At 45.5% G+C, this 25,233-nt stretch overlaps 1 protein-coding gene across 2 annotated transcripts in view; it reads left to right on the top strand.

The window, feature by feature from the left end:
- Nucleotides 1-25,233, top strand: part of Cystm1 (cysteine rich transmembrane module containing 1) — a 48,064-nt gene that overhangs the window by 22,183 nt on the left and 648 nt on the right. The window contains exon 3 of one of the 2 annotated variants that reach the window (XM_021255921.2): nucleotides 13,885-13,949. The exons of the other annotated variant lie outside the window; for it this stretch is intronic. Coding sequence (XP_021111580.1) covers nucleotides 13,885-13,949 — 65 coding nt within the window. The remainder of the gene's footprint in view (nucleotides 1-13,884; nucleotides 13,950-25,233) is intronic. 2 annotated transcript variants of the gene reach the window in all.

The raw sequence follows: 25,233 nt of genomic DNA, 5'->3' as shown, positions 1-25,233 counted from the left end.
GGATTGATCCGTGCTACCAAACTGAAGAGAACTGAGGCCGTGGCTGGAACAGAATGTCCCTGAGTAACCAGTGGGATTTTGCCTGCTGGGAAGCTCAGCTCTGGTGTCTTTCCTCCCCAGGGTGTTGAGGTTCCCTGGAATCCTCGTGACTAAGCAGAAGATTAAAGAATATGTTTTTTGTTTTTGTGTTGAGGATTGAACCCAGGGCCTTTGCACTGAGCTATATCCCCAGACCTTTTTTATTTTGAGGCAAGATCTTGCTAAGTTGCCCATGCTGGGCTTGAACTTGTGATCCTCCTGCCTCAACCTCCCAGACTCTTGGGTTTACAGGTGTGTGGCACCATGCCAACTATGAATGTAGCTTTTTATGTGTATAGTAAAATATTTATAACATAAAATTTGATATTTTAATCATTTTTAAGTGTATGGTTCTTTGGCATTAAGTACATTTACATTGTTGTTCAACCATCACCACCGTTGATTCCCAAACTTTTTTTTTGTCTTCCAAACTGAAATTCTGTACTAATTAAACAACAGCTCCCCATGCTCGCCTCCCTCCAGTCCCTGGCCATCACCATTCTACTTTCTGTCTCTATAATTTGACTCTTTTAGGTACTTCATATAAGTGGAACCATATAGTATGTGCCCTTCTCTGACTGGTAGATAATGGCTTTAAGAGTCATCCATGCTGTAGAACATCAGGATTTTCTTTTTTAAGGCTGGATAGTGTTCCATTGTATGTATACCACATTTCATTTACCTAATCACCTCTTGATGGATAAGTGGGTTCTTTTGCCTTTTGGCTGTTGTATATAATGTTGTAGTGACATGGATGCACAAACATCTGTTCAAGTCCCAGCTTTCAGTTTTTTGTAGGTAAGGGTCTCAAAGCATAATGAGCAAGTTGTTTTGTTTTGCTGGTGGTACTTGGGTTGGAAGAACTCAGGAGCACTCTACCACTGAGCTACATGCCCATCCCTTTTTATTTTTTAATTTTGGGACAGGGTCTCTCTGAGTTGCCCAGGCTGGCCTTGAACTTGTAATCCTCCTGTCTCTCGAGTAGCTGGAATTACAGGTGTGTATCACTGCACCTGGGTGCAAGATAAGAGATTAGTTGCTGATGATTCACTTTCTTTGCTGAGGGCTAGACTTTCTGACCAAAAGCAAGCTTTACTCACCTTCTAATTTTAGACTCCAGCATAACCACACTGGTCACTCACATCACACTGCATTTGGATATTTGATAGGCTTTCGCAACATGTTATGCTTTCAGTTTTATATATCATCTTTCATTGCTTCAGTTGGCCCCTTCCTTACCATTGTGAAAGCACCCTTATTGGGCTAGGCAGGGCCCTGTTGGCCTTGACCTTCTTTTTTCCTGACCTGAGTAGGACTGGTCTTTTGACCTTGGCTCCCTTTTGGGACCTGAAGCTGAAGCTGCTGAAGACCAAGGCCACTTGTCTTCCACTCACAAACTGCTTCATGCAGACATAGTAGTATTCTCCCCTGTTTGGTGGCTCTGATAATCTGCTTTTGTTTCATCCAGTTCTTGCACAATGTATGGAGTTATTGGAATTATGTGTAAAGTTTTTCCTGGGGAAATTATTTCTTTTCTTTCTTTTTTTTTTTTCTGGTACCCAGGATTGAAGTCAGGACTTTGTACTTGCAAGGCAGGCATGGTACCACTGAGCTACATCCCCGGCCCATTAAACTTAATTTCTGAAATACCTTGGCATTTGGAATAGTTACTGGACTGGTTTGTCCTGCAACAGCTAAGGGCACACCTGGGAGAGAATAGGCTCTTGATGGCTGGGTCTCTACCTCTAGGTGAGGCTTCCTTAAGTCAGTGTCCCTCTGTATTTGATGGACAATAAGGAAATGGAGAGGGCTGGTTATGAAACTCTTGGCTGAATGGGCATGTGGTTATTTGCTGTGTTAATTTCTTAGAAATTCCTTAGACCTGCAAATGGACCTATTCGAACTTCTGCATAGCTATGGACACTAAGAACAGTCATAGTATCCTGGTAGACTTGACCCATGAAATAGTGAGGACCTAGACTGTGGGCCATGCTGCCTGTGTGTGTGGTGTAGGGGCCCTCCATCATCCACCGTAGCTGCCTATTTTTGGCTAGAAGGCTTTGGCACTGTTTTTGTAGAATCACACTGTGCCTGCTCACAGTTCCCATCCATCCCATGGTGCCTTTTCTTTGACTTAAGCACTATGGGAGCAGCACTGGAGAAAGTTTGCAGCCTACACTAGAGGGGCTTAGAGTCTAATAGTGGGTAGAGAGACATTTCTGAGAAAGTCCTGTTTGCTTTGTTATACTCTGATAACAAGAGTGAAAAGGAAAACATTACTGATATTTGAAGTGAGACTATTTCTTAACCCTATCTCTGTTCTTCTGGATGCTGTACAGCATGGACTGGCCACTAATCTTCCTTTTTCCTCTAGATCAATGATGCCAAACCTTTTAGAATTTTCAATGCTACAGATAGCCCACTGTGTCTCTAGATACTTACTTGGGCCCCTCTCTGCCTCAGTGCTTCTGTTTATACGACTTACATTTGAATGATTGCAATCAGAATGTGCAGGCAAGAATGATGAGTCAGAAAGAGCACTGGCGGGCTGGGCAAGGTCAGAAGACCCCTTGGAAGAGGTACCTGGAGCCCCAGGCAGTGGGCAGGATCCAACAAGGTGAAGCAAAGGAGGAAGGAGGAAAAAGAATCTCTCCTGCTAATTCTGTGTTCTGGTCTCTAAGGGCTGCTACTTGTTGACTTTCCCAGCTATTCTGGCAGAGTAACAAGGGGGAAGGATCAGGTGATATTTTGTTACCAATACATTTTCAGCCTCAGGCCCTCATTACAGGCACCACTATCAATCCCACTTTTTACAGGCGAAGACACAGATTTTGAGAGGTGACAAGGATGGACCACATCAGGACAGAGCTGAACTAGAGCTGAACAAGGAGTGTCAGGCAGGTCTGAGTTGGATGAGCCGAGAAAAGGACCAGTATAGTACCTGCTTATATAACAGCCACTTGTTATTCCCTGATGACTGCTTTACTTGTTTGTTCTGGATGTGGGAGGATAGAGGGAGAGGCCTGCTGTCAGAGGACCAGGAAATGGGGAGTAGAGGAGCCTTTCCCAAGGTAACCCAGCTTGGAGCTGGCCTCAATCAGGTAGCTGTTTTGGAGCTGACATGGAAGAGAGAGGGGTGTTTTTCTGCCCTGGGGCAGATAAGCCATTCCTCTGGCACAGAAAGAAGAGTGGAGAGTTGCTGAAAGGGTATACAGCCAGACCAGTTTCTAGAGGTGGGCTGGCATCTCTGCTCACAAAATGTCACTTCCCATTCAAGATCATGGAAGATTGCCAGGAGGTCTAGAAGGGGCAGTGAAACCCACGATGGGGTTTCCTGCTGGGGTATCCACAGTTCCAGGGGTGTCCAGGCCTTCAGTGGGTGGGACGGGTTCTGACCAGCATGGATCAGGATATGGATGTGTCTTTGGCCCCTTAGCTGCAGCCCCTAGCTGCCCTCCTGATTGTGCCCATGTTGCAGCCTCAGTATAGGAGCTCCCTGTCCCCTGACCTTGGAAATCTGCTCTGCCCTGGGCCCTGAGCTTCCCAGAGTCGTATTTTCCAAAGATAAATGACCTGGCTTCTGATGTCATGTGGTTGGTTGAGGCCAAAGCAAAAGTGGTTTGCCTCTCAACCTCTTTGTTTCTTTTTCTTTCTTTTTTTTTGGTACTGGGGTTTGAACTCGGGTCCTTGCCACTTGCGCAGCAGGTGGCGAAACCGCTGAGCTAAATCCCCGGCCCTCAACCTCTTTGTTTCTGAAGCTTCTCCCCAGAGTCCAGGTGAGCCTCCTTCCTTCTCTCTGTTCAGATCTGTCTATAAGAGGCCTGCTCTTCACTGGGTCAGGGGAGGGGCCTGCCTGAAAGATCATAGTCACGTGAATAATAGTAATAACATCAGTGAACATTTTTTTTTGATACCGGAGATCGAACTCGGGACCTTGTGCTTTCGAGGCAGGTGGCAGAACCACTGAGCTAAATCCCCAGCCCCAGTGAACATTTATTAAATGTTTTGCAGTGTTCTAAGCACTGTGCCAGGCATTTTATATTCATAATCTCTTAATAGCAAATAGAGGTTATCACCTGGCCAAGATTACATGGCCAGTAAGTAGATGATCCTATATTTAAATCTCATTTGACATATCTTTTTAAAATCCTTATTTTGAAATTGTGCTTCCCACTAAATTGGGACAAGATGTCTTTGGAAATTGTGACCTGTACTGGGGACATCCACTGTGTCAGGGGAAAAACAAATTGCCTTCTTTTCTTCTGCTACCTCACCACAATCAACTCAAAAGAGTTCTGTAATTTCAAAAGCTGTGGGAATTTCTTCCCACCAGTGAGCAAGCAATCAGTTGTGCAGCAGCAGACTCCAACCTGGGAGTCCTCTAATCCAATTCAGTTATGACACTGTCTGCATGCCACAGGGTCCCCAAGTCTGCCCTCTTTTAGCTGCCAATCTCAAGCCCCCAGTTGTTTTATGTGTACAGTACTTCTGACTGCCCCACTGTTAATCAGTTTCCACAACCCCTTCCATGCATTCAGTTAATTTGCAAGTGGCTTGCAGAACTCAGGCAAACACTTCTGTTTACCAGTTTATTATAAAGGATATAGATAAAGAGATCATAGCAGGAGGTATGGAGATAAGATTGTGCCTCCTTCCATTTCTTCTCCAAGCATACCACCTTGTGAGAACCCACATGCTTGGCTACCTGGAAGCTCTCCAAACCCTATCCTTTCGGGTTTTATGAAGACTTTATGTCATAAGTATAACTGACACATAAACAACTGAGTAGAAATATGATTGGAAAAGAGGGTCTGATCTGGTGCTAACAGGCAGAGTGGAGAACCCCAGGGCAGCCTGTCTCTGCAGCATTCCCCCAGGTTATGGGGCAGGACCACTGGAATGAGGAGAGGCTTATGACTATTGTTGGTCAAGATAAGTCAAAGAGTTTCTTTATGGCCAGTTGCAAAACAGGCAGGGGAAGATTAGAGTTTCTATGATCTGCTTTGAGGAAGAGAAATTCTAGTTTCTATGGCCTGCCTTGAGGAGGGAGAAATTAGGAACCAGAAACCATGGTTAAAACCCAAAATACATGCTGCCTGCCTTGCAAGCACAAGGTCCTGAGTTCAGTCCCCAGTACCAAAAAAAATACAAGGCCAGTGTGCAGCTCACACCTGTAATCCCAGCACTCATAAGGCTGAGGCAGGAGGATCACCATGAGTTTGAGGCAAGCCTGGGCTACATAGTGAGTTCAAGGCCAGCCTGAAGTACATAGCAAGGCTCTGTCTCAAAAAACCAAAACAAACAAAAAATCCAAAATATGTAGTGTCACATCCTCCTGCCTACACACAGTACCAAGGAAGGAGAGTTCCTTCCCTGTTTTTTTTTTTTTTTTTCTGAACTTATCACCAGAACTACATGAGAACCTCTTGCCTCTTCCACCCACATTCCATCCACTGCTTCCTGCTGAGCCTCAAGTTCCTAGGAGGACATTCTCAAACATATCTGTAGTGAGAAGGACTGGGGAAATAGCAGAGGTTGTCTAAGAACAGAGCATGGTTGTCTTTTTGTGGGTTGCAGGGTGGGATAGAGGGTTAGATTGTCTCAGACAACCTTGATCTCCCACATGCATGGAGCTGGTCTCTGCTAGAAGTCTGTGCCCACTGGAGGGAGGTGCTGGTGCATACTGTTACCACCGCAACTGTAAGCAGTGTAGGATGGTCAGGGCAGCTCTGCCTCTGCTCTCTGAGTCCAGCTCCACGTGAGCTCCTGCCTCCTCGAGGCAAAGTTGCCCTCACCCAGCTCTCACAGACACCAGAATTCTGGAGCCACCAAGACCCACTTTGGCACTTGAAGGAGAAAGCAATTTTATCACATAGAATTAATACTTCTGTTTGGATTATTAGCCAAGCACTTGCCTTCACACTGAGCCTGTGCCTAGAATTGGGTTCCCTGATTCATGAAGAAGACACTGCCCCTGTCTTCCACAGACCCCCAGGTCTCCTAAAGGAACTGTTCTCTGAGCCCAGCCACATTAGGTCTGTGCTGTGCTGAGGAACTTGCCTTGCGGGGCAGGTAGGCCTAATCCATGTCTTATATATGCAAGTTATCTGAGTTATCTGAGGCCTTGGTAGGCTGCATATGAGGTTGTTGAATATGGCTAGAGAGACACCCATGGCCTCTGTGGAATGTGACTTTGAAATCTAGGTAGTCGAGGAGAAAGTACTGTAGGAAGAGCCTGGGTGTTTTTGAGCAAAGGAGTGTGGAACAGTGGGTGTGTGCTGTGGCGGAGCCAGGAGACTGATGTATGAATGCTCCCTTTTAGGTGATTTTGGACAGACCGTGTCACCCTTTCTGAAGCAGTTTCCCCTTCCTTAAAATGGGACCATAGTGTATTTTCTGCCTGTACGTGTGGAGGGCTCTACAGATGTCAGTCCGATAGTGACAAAGGGAAAAATGACGAAGGATGAGTCTGGGAGCAGCAGGCAGCTGCTGTGGCTGGGAACATTAGTCCTTTATACTAGGATTCTAGGTGGTACTGGAGGGCTCCAGGGGAACAGGCAGAGGAGACATCTGCAGAGAATAAGCCCATTTGGGTTGCCAGTGTGGTGCAGCACATCTTTCGGCGGGGGGGGGGGGGGGGGGGGCGGCAGCGCAGATGAATACACCGAGGACCTTGATGAGGGATAGGTACTGCTGAGGCAGTGAATGGGCCTGTGAGGTGGAGAGCACCAGTATGGAGAGTCAAGGGATTCTGCTAAGGACCCAAGGAAGGAAAGAACATAGGGGTCACGCTTATTGGGGTGGCAGAGAGGGTGAGGGAGCCAAGGACCTAGAATTGGGCCCTGGAGAATCTTGAAATCCTGGTTGCGTGGGCTCCTGACTCCCTGGCCAAACCAAAGAGGCTGGGCGGGTTTGGTTCTGAAGTGCTGCGGGCTAATGCTGGAGAGGAGGCAAGTGCAGAAGGAATTTTGGGAAGGAGCTGTTTGGGACATGGCATAGGTGGAGGGGTTCCTCATAAGGACTCAGCCTTAGGAATGGCACCAGTGTCGGAGTGCTCTCTGGATCACTTGCAGGAAGTAGTGATTTGATAGGATCTGCCTGTTGGGTTTGCCCAACAGGAATCCCAGGTGGGGGGGGGGGGGGCAACACAGGCAGCAAGACCCGAGGGCAGTTAAAACTGGATTTAAGGCATATCTGCAGGGTGCAGTAAGTTGGGTAGAGTGGGGCCTAGTGGGGTGTCTGGGTAACAGTGACTTGGGAGGCAGTCCAGGATGGCCATGGTCAATTGGGGCCAGGAGCTCCAAGTCCCACTGAGTTAGTGCCAGCTGCCCCCATAAGCCCTGGAGCCAGCGCTTACCAGAGGCCAGAAGAGGCCAAAGCATGCTAAAACTGGCCAGCAGGACCCAGCAGGTACTGCAGAGAGCAACTCTGAGTGTGGTTTCAAAATCAGACAAGTCAGGATCTGAGACAAATGAAAAATACTAAGTGAAAACTTCCACCACCTCTCCTACACTCTGACCTTTATGTTTCTTGTATTCTTTCAGAAACATGTATGTGTATGTAACCTTTTTATACAAATAAAATAGAAGCACTTCTTTATTCCTTGCTCCCATACATGCTTGAATTATGGTCCCCTACAAGACCTACCTAGACCTTTCTAATAGCTGTTTGGTATTCTGTTGAACCAGTGGTGGTGAACCTATTGTATGTGTGCTGCAGTGGGCTGTATCATTGAAAGCTCTAAAAGGTTTGCCATCACTGTGCCTGCCTTAATTTGGCTAATTGGACTCTAGTTGATAGATACTGGGGTTGTTGCTAGTTTGGGATTATTTTGATGTAGCACCAATCATACTATAGATATCTGAACACTGGGACAATAATTTCTGTAGGATCAATTCTAAATTCAGATTTTCCTTCCCCCTAAATTCTCTTTCAAAGAGTACTGCAGTTTCCATTCCTAACGGCATGTGGGACTTACACTGTGCTAATAGTGATACAGAGCTGTTGTGAGGATTAAAGGAACACATACAAAAATTCCTTCCACACCCAGCTGCTGGGGTGGGGCTTAGGATAAGGGTTGCTTTGCAAATTGGATCACTCTGGTCAGCATCAAGGAGGTTGCTGGGTTGGATTTCATAGCTTGAGGAAGGAGAGGTGGCAGGAAACAGTGGTCTGACAACTAGAGTACCTGCTTTGTGCCCTACACTGAAGCAGAGATAGGCCAGGGACGTGGACTTGCCTTGCCATTGTGGGGCTAATAGTCTCGAGTGAACAGTCTCCACACAGCATGTTAAGTGCTGCCAGAACACTGCCACTCCAAGTCCCTTCTGACTGGGTCTCTCTCTCTGCCCTGTCTGGCTCTCCCTGTCCCCCAGCGTACATAGTGGAACGGGAAAGGAAGACGGAGCAGGACAGCGGGTGTCAGGCAGTCCTGGCTGCGTGCTGGGCCTTGCTGTGCTGCTGTCTCCTGGACAGCCTGGACTGAGCAGCCAAGACCCAGGTGTTCCCTGCAGCACTGCTGCCTCCGGTTACTGCAATAAACCACTAGAGTGGCACAAGTTCAGTTTTTGTTCTTTCTTTGAAAAATAATCTGGAGACTAAAATCTTAGCAACTTATGATGAATGTAAAATATCTCAATTTTAATTTGCCTTTCTGTATCACTAGTGACCTTGAATATAAGTATATAAATTTTGGAGTACTCAAGAAGCTGAGGCAAGAGGATCATGAGTTCAAGGCCAGCCTGGGTGACATAGAGAGTTTGAAGCTAATCTGAGCTACATACCAAGGGACCTATCTTTCATTCATTCAGAAATAAATTTGTACCTATATTGTGAATTGTTTGTACATATTCTCTGCTCATTTATTGGTTTTTCTTTTGGTATATAAGGAATCATATATTCTGTACACTAATATTTGTCATTTTATAGATTTGTAGGTATCTTATCAGACTCAACTTTTTTCATTGTTTTTTAAATTAATTTAATGGTACATTTTAGGTACACAATATAGTGACATTAAATTTCTTTCTCTCTTTTATTTATGTATTCCTTTTTTTCTTTGGTGGAACTGGGAATCAAACTCAGCACCTTGCACTTGCCAGGCAGGCACTGGCGCCACTGAGCTAAACCTCCAGCCCTTTTTTCATTTTTTTTTTTTTGGTACCAGGAATCGAACTCAGGTCCTTGCATTTGCGCAGCAGGGGGTGAAACCACTGAGCTAAATTCCCGGCCCGCCCTTCTTTTTAATATGTTGTGTCATTTGGGGTTTTATGTGGTGCTAAGGAACAGCCTGTAGTCTTTACCACTGAGTTATGTCTGCAGTCTCTCCTATGAAAAATTTTAAATGTCATGTTTATCAGTCTTTCCCTAATGCTTTGTGTGTTTTAGTCTTTGAAAAATAATTATCTAAGATGATAAAAATAAGTCTGTATTTTCTTCTAAAAATGTTTCACATAAATCTTTAGTCTGCCTGAATTTATTTTAGATCATGGTATAGGATAGGGTTCTTGCTTTCCTTTATCATTTTTAATAGTTCCAGCCACTTATTGATTAAATCACTGAGTAGAAAAAACAGACTCCAATTCAGTTTCTCCTACTACTGTCGTTGGTTTCTCTTGAGGGAAACCGGAGACCCCGGAAAGCACCGACTTTTAAAGAAAGAAAAAGAGACAGCCTGGGGGACGAACAGCAGTTTAATTCCTCTGGCACTATTCGACAATCACAAAGGGAAGAAGCAAGGCTTTTATACATGTAGGAAAGCAGCTTAGTTATTCTGGCTATTGTCTTTCTGATTTTCACCTCTGATGATAACCAGTGACTTTAAGTGACTCACAAAAGCTACAGGAGAATTCACAAGTCCCCTGTTTCCATTCACCAATCCCGTACATCAAAGAGCACACCGAAGCCCTCTTCTTATCAGATAGTATCAAGACAGCAGGATGACTTTAGCCAAAAATCAAGCCCACCGGCCCACCATAAACATCACAGATATGCATAGTGAGTCGTATCTCTCTTACCACCCGTAGAGTCATTGGGTCGTGGTCCTCTGATCCCAGAAAATGGTAAACAAGAAAACTAGGAAAACCTGTTTTTCTCCTGTGAGACTTTTACAAGGTCTCAAAGTTTTCTGGCATTCTTTTAACAAACAGACTTGTGGAATTTCCCAGAAATGACTTAATTCTCTTAGTTAACAAACTTCTTGTGAACTAGATAGCTGAATTCTACCATTTCCCACACTACTACAATGTCACAATGCAGATCACTTCTGACACCAGGTATGTAGAGGTTTGCTGTGTGCTCCAAGCAAGCAGTCAGCTCTGCAGCAGTGCAGACACTGGCCCGACAGCATCTAGTTCAGTTCAGTTCTGATGCTGCCTACTGGGAGATGGCATCAAATCCTGCAGGTTGGGAGCTCAGTGCCACAAATGATAGGCACAAACCTTACATTGTTTTACTTGTGCTTCTGACCCACTGGCAGTAAATTGGGATTCCATACACCCTCCTTGGGTTCCACTAATTGTCTTGAGTGGCTCACAGTACTAAAAGAAACATGTTTACTGGTTTATTTTAAAGGATATTACAAAGGATACAGATGAAGAGAGGCAGAAAGTGACATATAGGGGAAGGAGTGCAGAGCTTGTGTGTCCTATCTGGGCATTGACCTGGAAGCTCTCCAAACGCTATCCTTTCGATGTTTTATGGAGATATATACGCATAACTGAAGCATGGGCAACTGTGTAGAAATGTAACTGAACAAAAAGGATGTGATCTAACGCTAATAGACCGAGTGAGGAAAGCTAGCAAGCCCTGTCCAGCATTCTTCATGGTCTCACTGTGCAGCATTCCTTTCTTTCTTAAGATCTATCACACAAAGTAGATGAGAGAATTTCTTTATAGCCAGCTCTAAGACAGAAAGGCAGGGAATTTTACTTTGTGGCGCACCTTGGGGAGGAGAAATTCTAGTTTCTGTGGGCTGCTTTGGGATGTCAGCTGTCCTTTCCCTATTAATTTGAAATGAGGCTTGTCACTCACCCACTTCCATAAGATGAGTAGCCTAGAATCATGAATCTGGTGTGGTAAGTACCTCCCTACCTCCATCACACATATAAACACATACCCTTTATTCTTCATAATTGTTTTCCACAATTCTTTGCCATTTGCTCTGGATTTTAGAATGTGTGTTAGCTTCTACAGAAAACTATGTCTGACCTTGATTGGAATAACTTGTATTTACAGAGTAACTGGGAGAAGAGTTGACATATTTACAATACTGTCTTCCTATCACAAACAAGTTGTCTCCTATTTTATTTTTATATCTTTAAATTTAGTCTTATAATTTCTTCATATATCTATCCTTGTTATTTTTAGAATTAGATTTCTCCCGGGCATTGTGACACACACCTGTAATCCCAGCACTCCAGAGGCTAAGGCAGGAGGATTGCTTCGAGTTCAAGGCCAGCCTGGGCTACATAGTGAGTTCAAGGCTGGCTTGAGCTACATAGCAAGACTCTGTCTAAAAAAAAAAAAAAAAAAGATTTCTTCCTGGGTACATTATAATTTTAATGTTATTGTGAACTGAATCCCTTTTTTAACTTAAAATTTATTATACATTGCCATTAAGCCCCCTCAAACTCCTTGCTTCAGACACACTTATTTCGTTGTTCTTGCCACTTTTTTTTTTGGTACCGGGGATCGAACTCGGGACCTTGAGTTTGCGAGGCAGGTGCTGGAACCACTGAGCTAAATCCCCAGCCCCAATATGCATGTAGTTATTTTTGTTTCGTTTTTTGTTTTTTTTGGTACTGGGGATTGAACTCGGGACCTTATGCTTGTGGAAGCAGGTGGTGGAAGCACTGAGCTAAATCCCCAGCCATGTTCTTTTTTTTTTTTTTTGCACTGGGGATTGAACTCGGGTCCTTGCGCTTGTGCAGCAGGCGGCAAAACCACTGAGCTAAATCCCCGGCCATGTTCTTGCCACTTTCTGCAACAGTTCTGCAAGTCTTTTTTTTGGTACTGGGAATTGAAATTGGCCTTGCACTTGCCAGGCAGGCATTGTACCGCTGAGCTACATCCCCAGGCCTGGAAGTCTTCTTTTGTATCTTTAGTTGCATTGTTGTGGTTGCCTTGATGTCCTCAATCAGTTCTAAATGTTTACCTTGCATGGTGGTTTTGATTCCTTTTTTTTGAAGCAAAATATTTATTGGTACATTTTAGATATACATAATGATAACATTCACCATAGGGAATTTGTACCTGTACATGATATATCTTGCTGCTTCTTTGATTCCCTTTAAAAACACTACCTTTTGAGCCAGGGATTTAGCTCAGTGGCACAGCACCTGCCTCACAAGCACAAGGTCCTAAATTCGATCCCTGGTACCGCCAAAAAAACCAAACCAAACCAAAACAAAACAAAAACACACTACCTTTTTTACTTGGTGGAAATAACTGCCTTCTTCTCTGAGGTAATAGATGAGGAAATTTAAGCCCCATCTTTTATCACAGCAGTGTTTTGGAGCACATAGCTATGGAGCAGCAATTCTTCAAGCCACCTGAACATGCTACAGGGAAGCCACCATGGACACTGAATAGCTCCAGTGTGTTAGATGACAGACCACACAGAACAGACTGCCATTCTTGCCCTCTTGGGCCTTACAGTCTAGGAAGGGAACCAGACGTTGATTAATCCTATGGGTGATGACCAACATTGTATGGGTCCAACTGGAAATGACTATAGCTATATTGATCATAACTGCTATTTCTACCCACCAGGTGACTTGGCAGAGTTAAGATAGCCTAGCATTTTGTACCAGCCACTGACACCTGGGCTATTTCTTAACCAACAGTTGTCATACTTTTCGGTAGTTGTTTTTGTATAGTATTTTTTGTTTTTGAGAAAGCCAGATATACTCCAGTTGACTGCAGGCCACCCTTGTCTAGCTGAATACATAAACTCCTTCTTTAGGGAGTGGGGATCCTCTTGTTTTGCTGCCACCCAAAACAAACTTCCCTCCAAAAGTCCCTACCAAATTATACTTTGTGCAGTCCTGGATTTGTTCCCCTTTCTTCAGTCTCTCAGCACCTTCTGCCTTTGTGGCTGGTTCTCACACACCAGCTTTTTCCATAAGAGACACTTTCCTGTGAAGAGACATAATGCCATTGAGAACACGTATAGTGGGGGACAATCTGGCACAGTCTGGGATGGCTTCCCAATGGAGCTGCATGTATGAGCTAAGACCTGAAAAATGAATGGGCGTAATAAGCAAAAAGGTTGTAGGAGCATTGGGTGCAAAGGCTGGATAGCAGGAGAGAACATGACTCATTTGAGAAACTAGAGGTGGAAATTGCTGTGGCAGAGAGCAATACTGTGTTGGGAACAGATGAGAAACAGTACTTATAAGCAAAGTTTTAGGGGTTTTGGTCTTTATGCTATGAGCAATAGGACGCTATTGACAGATTTTAGGCAAATAGATTATATTAAACTACAGTTTAAAAAAGATCCCTTTGGCTTCTGTATGGAAAATGGTTTGGAGGTGGGTACAGGTACACCTGATGACAAGAAATGGAATAATCTGATGTATTTAGAAGGAAAATCAACAGGACCAGGTGATGGATTGAGGAAGGAAGTCTGGAATTACTCTGGGCTTGAACTAAATGCCTGGTAGTGCTGTTTATAGAGGCTGGGAATATGGGGAAAGTTGGTTGGAAGGAAAGAAATCATGTTGGGCTCTGAACATGCTGGGTTAAGATGTAGAGGTGTCTATTAAGTCATGTGAACAAAGATTTAGATGTTGTGTATACTTGCAGCATGGAAGAGAAGTTGGCTGAAGATAGAAATATGGAAAGACAGCATGGTGGTGGTAACTGAAACTGTGAGTGAATAATCATATCAGGTTGGATAGAAACAAGGATGGGAAAGGAAAAATAGTGGCATGGATCTGTATAGCAAGCAAAAGAGTCAGTGGTGGAAAGGCAGGACAGTGAGGTTCCAGAAAGCTGAGGAAGATGTACTGAGAGGAGAAATCAGTAGCATCAGATGTTGCTGAGAGGTTAGGTAAGGTGAGCACTCAAATGTTCATTGGCTGGGAGTGCTAGCACACACCTGTAATCCCAGCACTCACTCTTGGAGGCTGGGGCAGGAGGATGGTAAATTCAAACCCTGCCTGGGCAACTTAGGGAGACTGTCTCAAAAAATAATAGGGTTAGAGATATAGTACAGTGGGAAGGCCCTGCTGGGTCTAATCCCCAACACACATGCACGCACGCACACAGAGTATATTGGCATTAGCCACACTCATTTAGAGTGGACTTCTCTCAGTGAAGGACCCAACAGAGGGAAAGACTGCTGAGACTAGAAGACCAGGCCCCTAGACATTTATATAGGCAAAAACACTGAGCTCAGGGGCATGAATGCCAGATTTTTTGGAAGAATGTGTACCATAAAACACTGAGTTCCAGAAAGGTCAGACCAAGCATGGGAGTCAGGCCAATGTCACTAAGCTGAGCTTGGAGAAACTGTTCAAGCAGATTATGTCCTTTAGGGTAACTGCTAGAGGATAACCATCCATGGGGGCGGGGGGGGGGGAGCTTCTGAAGAGCAGTGTCCTTCATGAACACCATTGTAGATTTTTATAAGTTTTTTCAAAAGAAACTTTACATACATCTTCAGTCTAAAGATATGGGATTGCTGTGTTTGAGGGAAGAGACTACCTTCCACATTTTATGGAAGCCCTGGGAATTGAAGAATATATATGAAAGCCTTTGGTCTCTTGGAATTTTCCACTACAGGTGGCCAAGGGAGATTTGGGGTGAAGAGTTTTCAGCCTGGAATGTCATTCTGGGATCCTCCCTTGCAAGCAAAGCCAACAGTGTGTAACTGCTGATGTGTTCGGTGAGGATCATAGGTGCTTTATTGCTGGGCAGTATTCCATCGTACAGAAGTCCGCAGTTTATTCATTCATCTGTTGTAGGACCATTTGGATTGTTTCCACCTTTTGGTGATTATGAATATAGCTGCTATAAACATTTATATGTAAGTTTTCATTCTCTAAGGTGAATACCTAGGAGTGGAGTTTCTGGATCATATATGTTTAAGAAACTGCTAGTTTTTCAGAGTGGCTATAGGTAGCATCTTGCATTCTAGTCAGCAATGAGTAAGAGCTCCAGTTGCTCTGAGACCTTGCCAGTACTTGAAGTTATCAGTATTTTTTTATTTTAGCTATTCTGATGGACATGTAGTGGTATTCATGGTGACTCATTTTTCTTAATTACTAATGATGATGTCATGTGCTCATTTTCTGTCATGTCCTTTTTAGTGGCATGTCTCAAGTCTTTAGGCTTTTTTTTTTTTTTTTTTTGATGGTGCTTCTGGGGATTGAACCCAAGGCCTTGGCATTGAGCTGTCTTCCCAGACCTTCACCTCCTTTTCTGAGACAGGCCCTTGCTAAATTGGCCAGGCTGGGCTTGAACTTCTCAAATTTTTTTTTTTTTTTTGGTACCAGGAATCCAACTGAGGTCCTTACGCTTGCGCAACCGGCAGCAAAATCACTGAGCTAAATCCCCAGCCCTGGGCTTGAACTTCTAATCCCCCTGCCTCAGCTTCCTATAGTGCTGAGGTTACAGGCATATACCATGATGCCCGACTTGCTCAGGCACCCACTTTTCAATTATTTACTGTGGAGCTTTGAACCCCTTCATATGTTCTAATACAAATGTGATTTGCAATATTTACTCCCAGTTTATAGCCTATCTTTTTCATCCCCTTAACTGTATCTCTCACACAGCAAAAGTTTTTAATTCTTATTAAGTCCAGTTTGTCTTTTGACAGTACTGGGGCTTGAACCCAGGGCCTCACACATGCTAGGCGTGTGCTTTACCACCGAGGTACATCCCCAGCCCTTTTAAACTTTGAGTCTTGCTACATTGCTCAGGGTGGTCTTAAACTTGTGACCCTCCTGCCTCAGCCTCCTGAGTAGCTAGGATTATAAGCATGCACCGCCACTCCTAGCTCAATTTTTTTTTTTTATGGATCATATTAAATTAACCCCTGGTCCTGAAGAGTCTTGTTTTCTTCTGAAACATTTACCATTTTATGTGTTACATTTAGAACTATGGTTTTGGGTTTTTGTATAAAAATATAAGATGTTAAATGGTTTTTTTGGTTTTTTGCATATGTACTTTTTGCATAGACTATTCTCCATGAATAGCTTTTAAGTATTTGTCAAACCAGTTATCTGTGTTTGTGTGGGCCTACTGCAGTCTTCTCTATTCAGTTCCTTTGATATATATGTTGCTAATACCATTAACTCTCTTGACTACTATACTTGATATTAAATTTTGTTTTAGTTGCTTTAGTTCTTTTGCCTTTCCATGAATTTCATCTCTGTCTATAAAAAATTTCTGTCGAGATTTTAATTGCAGTTGCATTAATTGTGTAGACCATCATGGGGTCTGATGGGCATTTAAGTGGAGTTCCATGCTCACTAGGCACTGTGCTTCTTCATTTGCTGTGTTGTAATTATTCCACAGTTAAAGCCCCCAGGAAATGATCACATTGATCTTTTGAAACTTGGCAGTAAATGAGGCCTAGTCTTCATCAAATTGAGTAGGAACAGCCCATATATGATGGTCAGGGTGTTGGGAGCTTGTGAACTAGATTATACTCCGGGTCAGTCAGCCTGCACCACTCACAGCCTTGTCTCCTGTGTCTCTCTCCTGAGCTGGTTGTGAGCAAGATCAGGCACTGTTTACCAACCCCTGGAGAATTCTCTCTGCCTCAGGGTCTTTATCCCCTTGTCACAAGGTCACAGAATTGTGTACTAGACACAAGTTTTTTCTCTGTATTTTCCTTGATTTTTTTCTGCCTAGACTAACAGCTCTATTTATCATTTTTCCAAAAGCTGCATTACAGATATATTTATAATAAATTGCTTCCCTACCTTCTGCTATAGTAATGTTACTCATGACATTGGGTCTTCTATACCAGAAAAACATTATCCATTTCCCAAGTGCATTTGGGGGCATCTCATACTTGTCGACCCCCTTTCTGTCATTACATCTTTACAGTGACATCTTCCTCAGCTCACACCTCTGGTCTGTTTATCTGAGGCATTGGTGCAAAAGGACTTCTAGTGGAGTAGTGGGGTGCACTGTTCCGTGTTCTTTCCCATTATTGCCCTTCATTCTTCTACTAAGTCTCCTGGCTGATAAAAGGAAGTGCTTTCTGCTCCAAAGTAAATATGAAGTTTAGTTTCTAAGGTGTCTCTTACCCTTGGGGCATAGCAAATCGCTAAGGTTTTGTGCAGGGGGAATGGACTGTCAGCCTGGTGAATTGTTTGAGGTTCCATTTGTAGACTTATTTCCTTCCTTTGCTAAGAAATCCTTAAGTTACTGACTCAGATTTACAAAAGTAAAATGAATTGTCTTAAATAAAAGTACATGCACATCTTTCATCTTATGAATTCATCTGGACAGAGTCCCCACTCCACATCCAGCTGCTGAGGTGCTTGTGTGGAAGTGCCTGTCCCCGCACTCTGGTGGGTGCCCGCTGTGGCAGGTCTGGAAAGAACAAGTGAACAGGATGTGCGTGCTGCACTAGAACAGGCCTCTCGGGTTCTCCAGTGATGGTGTCAACACCAACAGTGGGATAGCTATGAAATTATGAAGGACAATTTGTTAAGTATATTATGTTATCTTACTATTTAAGAAAGCCAATGATGAACTTTCCTGTTTGTAAACTGAGAACTTGCATTTTTGACCTGTCTTAATGATACTACCCTTTGTTATCCCAAGCAGCAGCTTCTACAACTCTGTCCTCTCAACCTATAGTGGAGGAAGCAGAGGCTTTTCAAAAAGGACACCCAGCTTACCTGGGGCATTCAGATATGGAAGAGCAGGGCTGGGATGCCAGCCCAGGTCTGCCCAGCTCCCTTTGGTATCAGGGACACAGGGAACGTGGACCCTATTATTACTCATGGTTTAAAAAAAAAAAAAAGCTCTTATTTTCTTTGAGAGGAAATGATACCTGCTTATCAAATAGCATGGTCTTTACTAGAAAATACCAAGCACTTCTGAAGCCCCCAGCCACTTGTAGCACTATGGTTTGGGTCCATGTGAGAACTGGCAGGCACTCCTGTGCTCTCATACCTGCCCTGCTCGGGTTCCTAGCAGCCCCATCTGGGAGGTGGGGATTGCCAGGCTTGACTTTAGCATTCTGGACTATGGACAGAAAATGCTGTCAGCACCCTCATCACATTTCTGCCATTTCCCTTACTGGAAAAACAGACTGTTGGCAGCCACCTCTAAAGGTGTTCATTCATCCCCAGAGAATTCCGTCACTTTTCTGAGATTCAGTAAACAGAGCCACAAGTCTTGACAGAATTTTTGATATTCAGTTATGTGCTAATCACATTTGGCTTTTTGTTTTGGTCTAAGGAGCAAATATTTTCTCTTTATAGTCTTTTAAATGTCTTCTTACCACTGTCAACTTACCATCCTGTGATTTCATATTATGATCCTCTATGGACTTTGGTGACTGTTGTCTTAATGTTAGTGGCAGAGTCATCACAGCTGGGAAAAGGTTTGCAAGTGTATGAGGTTCTCCTTTCTGCCTTTACTAAAGCTAAGGAGACAGATGTGCATAAATATTTCACCTTCTCAGGCTCTGAAGGGTGCTAAACAGCTAAAGCTATGAGTAACCCACACACACAGGTCACCTGTTGCCACCTCAGGGGCCATGCTTTTCCTTTTCCTTCTCTGGAACCAGCAGTGCCTCCATTTCTTCCACCTTTATCATCTTGTTATGATTCAGAGCCTCATATCCAAATACTAGTCTATGGATTGGCTGGAGGAGCCCCTCCCCTCATACAGGCCCAGAATAAGAGAACCTAGACTTTTCATGATTTCTTCTGTAGGGTGACCACATTGGTAGCTCATATTCAGGCCTCCTTTCATCCTTATCAGGTGTTGCCAAGCACTTTATCTTCTCAGGTTTTTGTCACAACAGCCCTCTTGAGTATTACACTTTCCCCCATTTTGCAGGTGAGCAGAATGGAGTACAAGGAAGTTGTGACTTACTCCGCATCACACGGCCTGCCAGTAGCAGAGTCAGGATTGGAACTTATCTCCACGTACAGCTATTGTCCTTAGGGCACCACACAACCCAAACCCAAAGGGTGGGGTGGGCAATAAAGGTCTGAAGTAGATCTTGAGAGCCCAACCCCCATCCCACCCCCAATCACCCGGTGCCTTATTCTGGGCCTGTGCACCCACTTGCCAGGCACTTGGGTCTTTGAAATCCACTCCATCTCCCAGATGACTGCTGGACCCAGTCATTCTCAGCTGATGGGTTCTGACTCTTCAAGACATGCTCTGGTATAGGGAGAGGTCTATCCTTGACTTCACACACATACCTTGGCTTTAGAGGGAGTATTAACAGAGGCACGAAATGACAGGGGCCTTGCACCCCTCACATACAATCCCATCTCAGGTCCCATGCAGCCATGCTGCTGTCTGGTCAAAGTGAGCCATCTCAATGGGCACAGCCCTGGGCCAGGAGGCAGGAGGGTGGAGTGACATGTCAGGACTTGCCTTTAATTCACTCTGTGACCTTCTCTGAGCCCAGTATTCTCTTCTTCCCAAAATAAGACTGGCCAGTATGACCCCCAAGGCAGATTCTTCTGCAGCTCTGGTTCTGAGTTGTTCTCGGTTGTCCCAGTATCTACAACCAACACTCTCCTAGTGGCCCCCAAAGCTCCAGTCAGAGGATAAGGACTTGGCCAGAGGGTGGTGGCCATATAGTCTACTTGTTAGGCTGGCACAGTTTGTATAGGTGTAGTAAAGTTTTGTTGTTTATCCAAAAATGATGCCATCAAGTCTCTGTTCATAGGACTGTAGGTAAACATGGCTCAAATTACCTTGTGATTGAGCTGGGGCAGAGGTGGGTAGACCTGGGGGTCATCTAGATGCCCGTTCCCTTGGGGTTCCCTAGGCTTTATCAGCCTGTCAGACTTGGTCTAGGTCCTGGAATAGCTGCTTTCCTCATAGGATGGTGGCACCTGTACTTCTGGAGCCTAGGAACAGGGACCCACGCACAAGTCAGCAGGTTGTCACACGTGCCAGACATGGTAAACACTGGTACTCACCATGTAGAGAGTTACGGGCTGCACGATCAATGAAGTGGGCAGCAGCCAGCACAGTTTAGTCTGCCTTGGAGTGGTTATCTTGGGACACTGAAGCAGGGAAGACGGGGACCTCGGAGACCTGGTCTTCTGACTCAGCCCAGAAAAGAGTGAGGCCAGAGCTGAAGACTGCAGAAGGTGGTTTGAGTAGGGCAGGCAGAGGCTCTCAAGGCTGGGGGCAGGCAAAAGCAGGTAGGTGTAGGGGAGGAGCAAAGTGAAGGCCCCTAACCTCTTCTGCCCTTAACCCTCCAAGTCCAGGTTCAAACTACGGAACCCTACTCTCCCCAGATAACCCTGGGAGGATGGAAGTTGGACTCAGTGCCCCTGATGTTCCTGGCCATCACCACACACTCGAAAAATACCTACCTGGTGGTGCTCACCAGACTTGAGCAGGTGCCTTTAGGATGTTTTCAGCAGTGCAGCCCCTTTGTGCTTGATGGTAAACAATCCCACTGCACCAACCATCCAAGGAGAGGTGAACTGAAGCCTTCACAGGTTGTTTGTCCTTTCTGCTTCTGCATAAGGGACAGAGTGCCCTTGGGTCGTCTTAAGGTTTTATTCTGAAAATGCTTAAAGATTTCCCCCTCCCTTCCCTCCTCTTGGTTTGCGCAGTAGGACTATTCTGGCCTCTGAAACCTACCAGGAGGCTGGCTGGCCAGCCTTCCTCTACTGGTGTAGATGCCCCGCATGGGGCAAGGCCAGTTGAGATGATAGGTTTTCCTCCTCCTGCAAAAGCTGTTGTCTCCACAGGTGGCACTTCTCCGGAGGTGCTGAATGGTCTTAAAGTTGAGGGCCAGCCCTGGGTGCCATGTCTGGGCCATGATGGACAGGGTGTTGCCTCTTTGCTCTTTGTTGAAGCTCCTTGCTGCTGCTTGTTGAAAGCCCCAGGCACCAGAATCCTCTTGGGGGCCCCCACTTTCTGAGTGTTTGCTTCTCCTCCTCAGCTCTCTTGGGTCAGGACTGTACAGATGCACTCACAAGTGTGCACAAATAAGGAGGACCTAATGAGGCTCTATTACCACATCAGAGCATTTGATTAATTATTTTAAAAGTCCAAGCTAAGCAAGTGAAGGTTTTAGATGCCAGACTGATAGAAAACTGGAGCATTCACCCGAGAAGGCCTCTGCTCATATTTCCTGCAGGTCATCCCTGCACTGGTCCACCCACTTGCTCACTGCCTGCCCAGAACCAGGTTTCTGAGAACCCCACATGAATAGGATTGAAAACCTCTGGGATTGAAAAGAATGGCCCTGGGAATAAGGGGCTACTGTTTGATGTGTCTGGTGGCTGAAATTGAGTGGGCACTGGTGGACCTGGAGATCACTTCCAGAAAAAAAGGCAAGAAGGGGTGACTGCCACTACCAGAAATGGCTCAGCTCCTCCCAAAACTGCTCTGCATCTGGGCCTTTGTGGCCTAGTCTGGGCCTCCAGGTTACCTTGCTCACTTTGCCATCCCAGTCCCCTACTTCAGCTCTTGCATCTTTGTGACAAAGCTCTGGATACCTGCCCCTCTGCAGACTCCACACTGGGCTGGGCTAATACTAAGGGTTGTTTTAAGTGAGTGTCTGCAGCACTGAAGGGACCCCTGGACCTGACCCTCACTCTTAACTGTAGTCCCTTCCTGCATGGGGTCAGGGCACAGACAGGCCCCTAGCACTGGCTGAATAGGGTAGTCTGAGACAGTAGGTAGTGATGAGGTTAGCCTTTGGCCACATGGTAGCCAATCTTGGGCCCTGCATCTTTTGTCCCCAGGCTGGCCACAGGGGGGCACTTGATCTCCAAGAAGGAGCCAGAGCTCAACAAGCACTACAGGTACCAGAGCCTCTTCACTGACCAAGAACTGACTGACTGCTGGCTGTAGATTTAGCTCAGTGGTTCTGCCACAGCCTGCCTCGTGTCACAAGCACAAGGTCCCGAGTTTGATTCCCGGTACCAAAAGAAAGAAAAAAAGAACAGATTACTGATTTTGCCCAGAAGGGCACTGCCTGCTTCACCCCTATCTATTGCTCTTCTGACCTTCTGACCAATCCCTTTTTTTCCTTAAAAAAAAAAAAAAGGAAGGGGTGGTGGTGCACACCTGTAATCCCAGCACTCAGAGGCTGAGCCAGGAAGATTGCCATGAGTTCAAGGCCAGCCTGAACTACATAGCAAGACCCTGTCTCAAAAACAAAAAAATCCTGTATTTAAAAATACTATTTGACTTACAAAGATAGTACAGTTTGTATATACAGTTTAAGATCTTTTAAAAGCCATGGCTCTGTTCCCCTTTTAATGCTCAGCTTGGCAGTAGAGGAGGCAGCTGCCAGGACAGCCCATCTGGCTTGGGTGTGGATCCCCCTGGTCAGAGCCATCTCTGACCCTACTCCTGTCATGTGACTACAGATGCCAGCTGAGTTTCTGCACACTGAGTACTCTGGCTTCATGTACCCAGGGTGTCAGGGCCCAAGACCCAGACAGCATGAAGTACATACTGGCTGGCCAATCAGGGCAGTATAGAGTTTTCCGATTCTCCCACTATGTAGTGACAGGGACAGTGGCAGAACAGAAGGCAAGGAGCAGTGAAGGTCCGTGGGTGGATCAGGATCCTGGGGTGGAATAAGGCCTTGTAGCTAAGTGAGCAGGCACCCTCTGGAGGAAGACACAGCACCTCACTCCCAGTGGTAGGTTGGGCACCTAAAAGATGCTGCCAAGATCTGCCATTTCTGGGCCCCACAGCCTGAGATAGCCTGAAGACCTTGGCCAGTTACCCTCTGCTTTGGGTGACTTGAAAAGCAAGGCAAACACAGGCCACTTCCCAACAGCTGGGAGGGTCTGAAGGGGGAAATCAGAGTGCTCCCAGGAGCAAGTGTGGGTTTCAGAGGGGCATTGGGCACTCGCCTGTGTCACAGGTGACACAGCCCTCCAGTCTGATGTTATTTCTACCCTCTGTCAGCATCGTTTGGAAGCAATGAAATCAAAGTCCCTAGTTCTCTAGGTTTCTGAGACTATGATGTGAAATGAGTACCCGCATCACGACTTTGGCTGAGCTGGAGGAGATAGGAAGTGGGGAAGACCGCAATGGAACAGTTTGTAGTTTTGTTTCCCCAGGTCAGCTATTCAGTTTAATATTCTGGCAGAGGAGAGGGCATGACTGCTGCCTCAGCCCTGTCCCTGAGAGACAGTGGGGAGATGGGTGTCCAGTGCGTCACACAAGGCCATTGGAAGGACTGCATGGCACCACGTGGAACCCTGGGTTGCTCCTCATACTGGAGAGCACTTCTGTAAACAGTAGCAGGAGAACACAGGACCTGTCACAGCAACACAGCCCAGGGAAGGCCTATGTGTAAATCAAGGTGACAATTTCCAGAGTGGCAGGGAGAATGTAAGGATGGGGTTAAGGAGTTCTCCAGTCCACTGTGTTCTTTCCCTTTCCAGAGCAGCCTATGCAGGACCCAAGAAGCCTGGGACATGGAGAGGTCATCTGGGCAGATGCCTCTGCCTGGGCCTTCCTACTTCAGTGCCCCAAGAGTGGGGTGTGGTTTGGCATGAGAGAGGACTTCTTCCTGGTCCATTTTCTACCCCAATTGGCCTTGAGCAGGCTTGGCTTGCCAGAGGTGTTAGGGTCTTGAAGGCCTGGGTTCTAATCCTGACCTGCCTCTGCCTGGTCATGTGCTGGATCAAGAGATAACTTGGTTATCTCTTAGGTTCCCTACCAACCCTATTGCAGGGCTCAGGGTGAGGGTGTAATTGTAAACATACCTTATTAATGCCTCAGAATAAATAGGTCAGCCTCCTCTCTGACCAAGCTTCCATGGTGTGGGTCATCTCTAAGACCCAGATGCATTTGCCTGGGTTGCTGAGTGGGGCCAAATAAAGTGAGCTGGGATTAAGCCTTTGCCCCAGACTGGGTATAGTAGCACATACCTGTAAATGCAGCTACTTTGGAGGCCAAGGCAGGAGGATCAGAAGTTTAAGGCCAGCACCGGGAACTTGGCAAGACCCTGTCTCAAAAAAACAAAACCTGTACCCCAAGAGAAGGAAAAGGAAGATCTCTGTAGAGTGAGGGCCACTGACATAAGGGGTGGAGTTGGGAAAGACCCATACTAAGCCAGTGCATTCTAGCTACACCAGCAGCTCCAGAAAGCAGTTGCCAAGAGAGGAGGTATAGAAATAGATAGAAAATGCAAAAAATAGAACTGAAAGAGAACTGCCAAAGCATTGGTCTAATTCGTAAGGTTCATGCATTTATGAGCTTTGCTCATAAATAAAAGTTGGAAATCCTTACTGCTTATGAGTTTGATGATGCTGTTGTTTTGAGGTTTTAAAAAACTGACTACAGGCTGACCACCAGCCATTGAGCACAGGTACTTTTGAGAAGAGAAGCTAAAACCTTCATGTGTCAGTTCACAACTAAAGGGCTTGGGGGCCTATCTTCACCTGTGGATCTGTTTAGCATTCAAGATTTCCATCTCCATTCTGAGGAAAAGCAGAGTACCAGGCCCAGGAGATAACACACAGCTCTAGCCATCCAGCCCCCTTGACCAGGCCATCCTCCCTACCTGCTTTAATGCTTTATGTCACAGTATAGCGTTTGGGGCAGATTCTGCAATTATGTGTTGCTCAGGTATGAGAAAAACAGGGTTCCTAGTTACTCCTTTAGGGCTTCAAGCCCCTCTTTAGATGTTAGTGCCTCTTCCTTTTACTCTTGGGTGGTGGGTTAGCTGTATCTAAAGAGATCCCCCACCCTCAGAGAATGTAATGCTCCCTGCTTTAGTGATCAGCTAGGGTTCATCAGCTCTCCCTTAACACTGGCCATTCTGTACTTTCCCTAGTACCCATTCCTATGAGGATGTGAATGTCCAGTCTGGAGTGGTGGGAAGAGGAAGGAAAGCAGTGGATGAGCTAAGCCATCCTTCCTCTACTGATCATCAGCAGCAAGAGCAGAGAGGCTGCACTTGGGCTGCTTAATGGCTTTTGCTTACACTAGCCCTCCTTTCCC

This window comes from Heterocephalus glaber, unplaced genomic scaffold, assembly GCF_053883595.1.
Source record: "Heterocephalus glaber isolate CG9 unplaced genomic scaffold, H.glaber_assembly_v1.0 deba00001465, whole genome shotgun sequence".
NCBI lineage: Eukaryota > Metazoa > Chordata > Mammalia > Rodentia > Bathyergidae > Heterocephalus > Heterocephalus glaber.
Note: the sequence above shows the minus strand (reverse complement) of the source record. Positions and strands in the feature narration are given on the sequence as shown.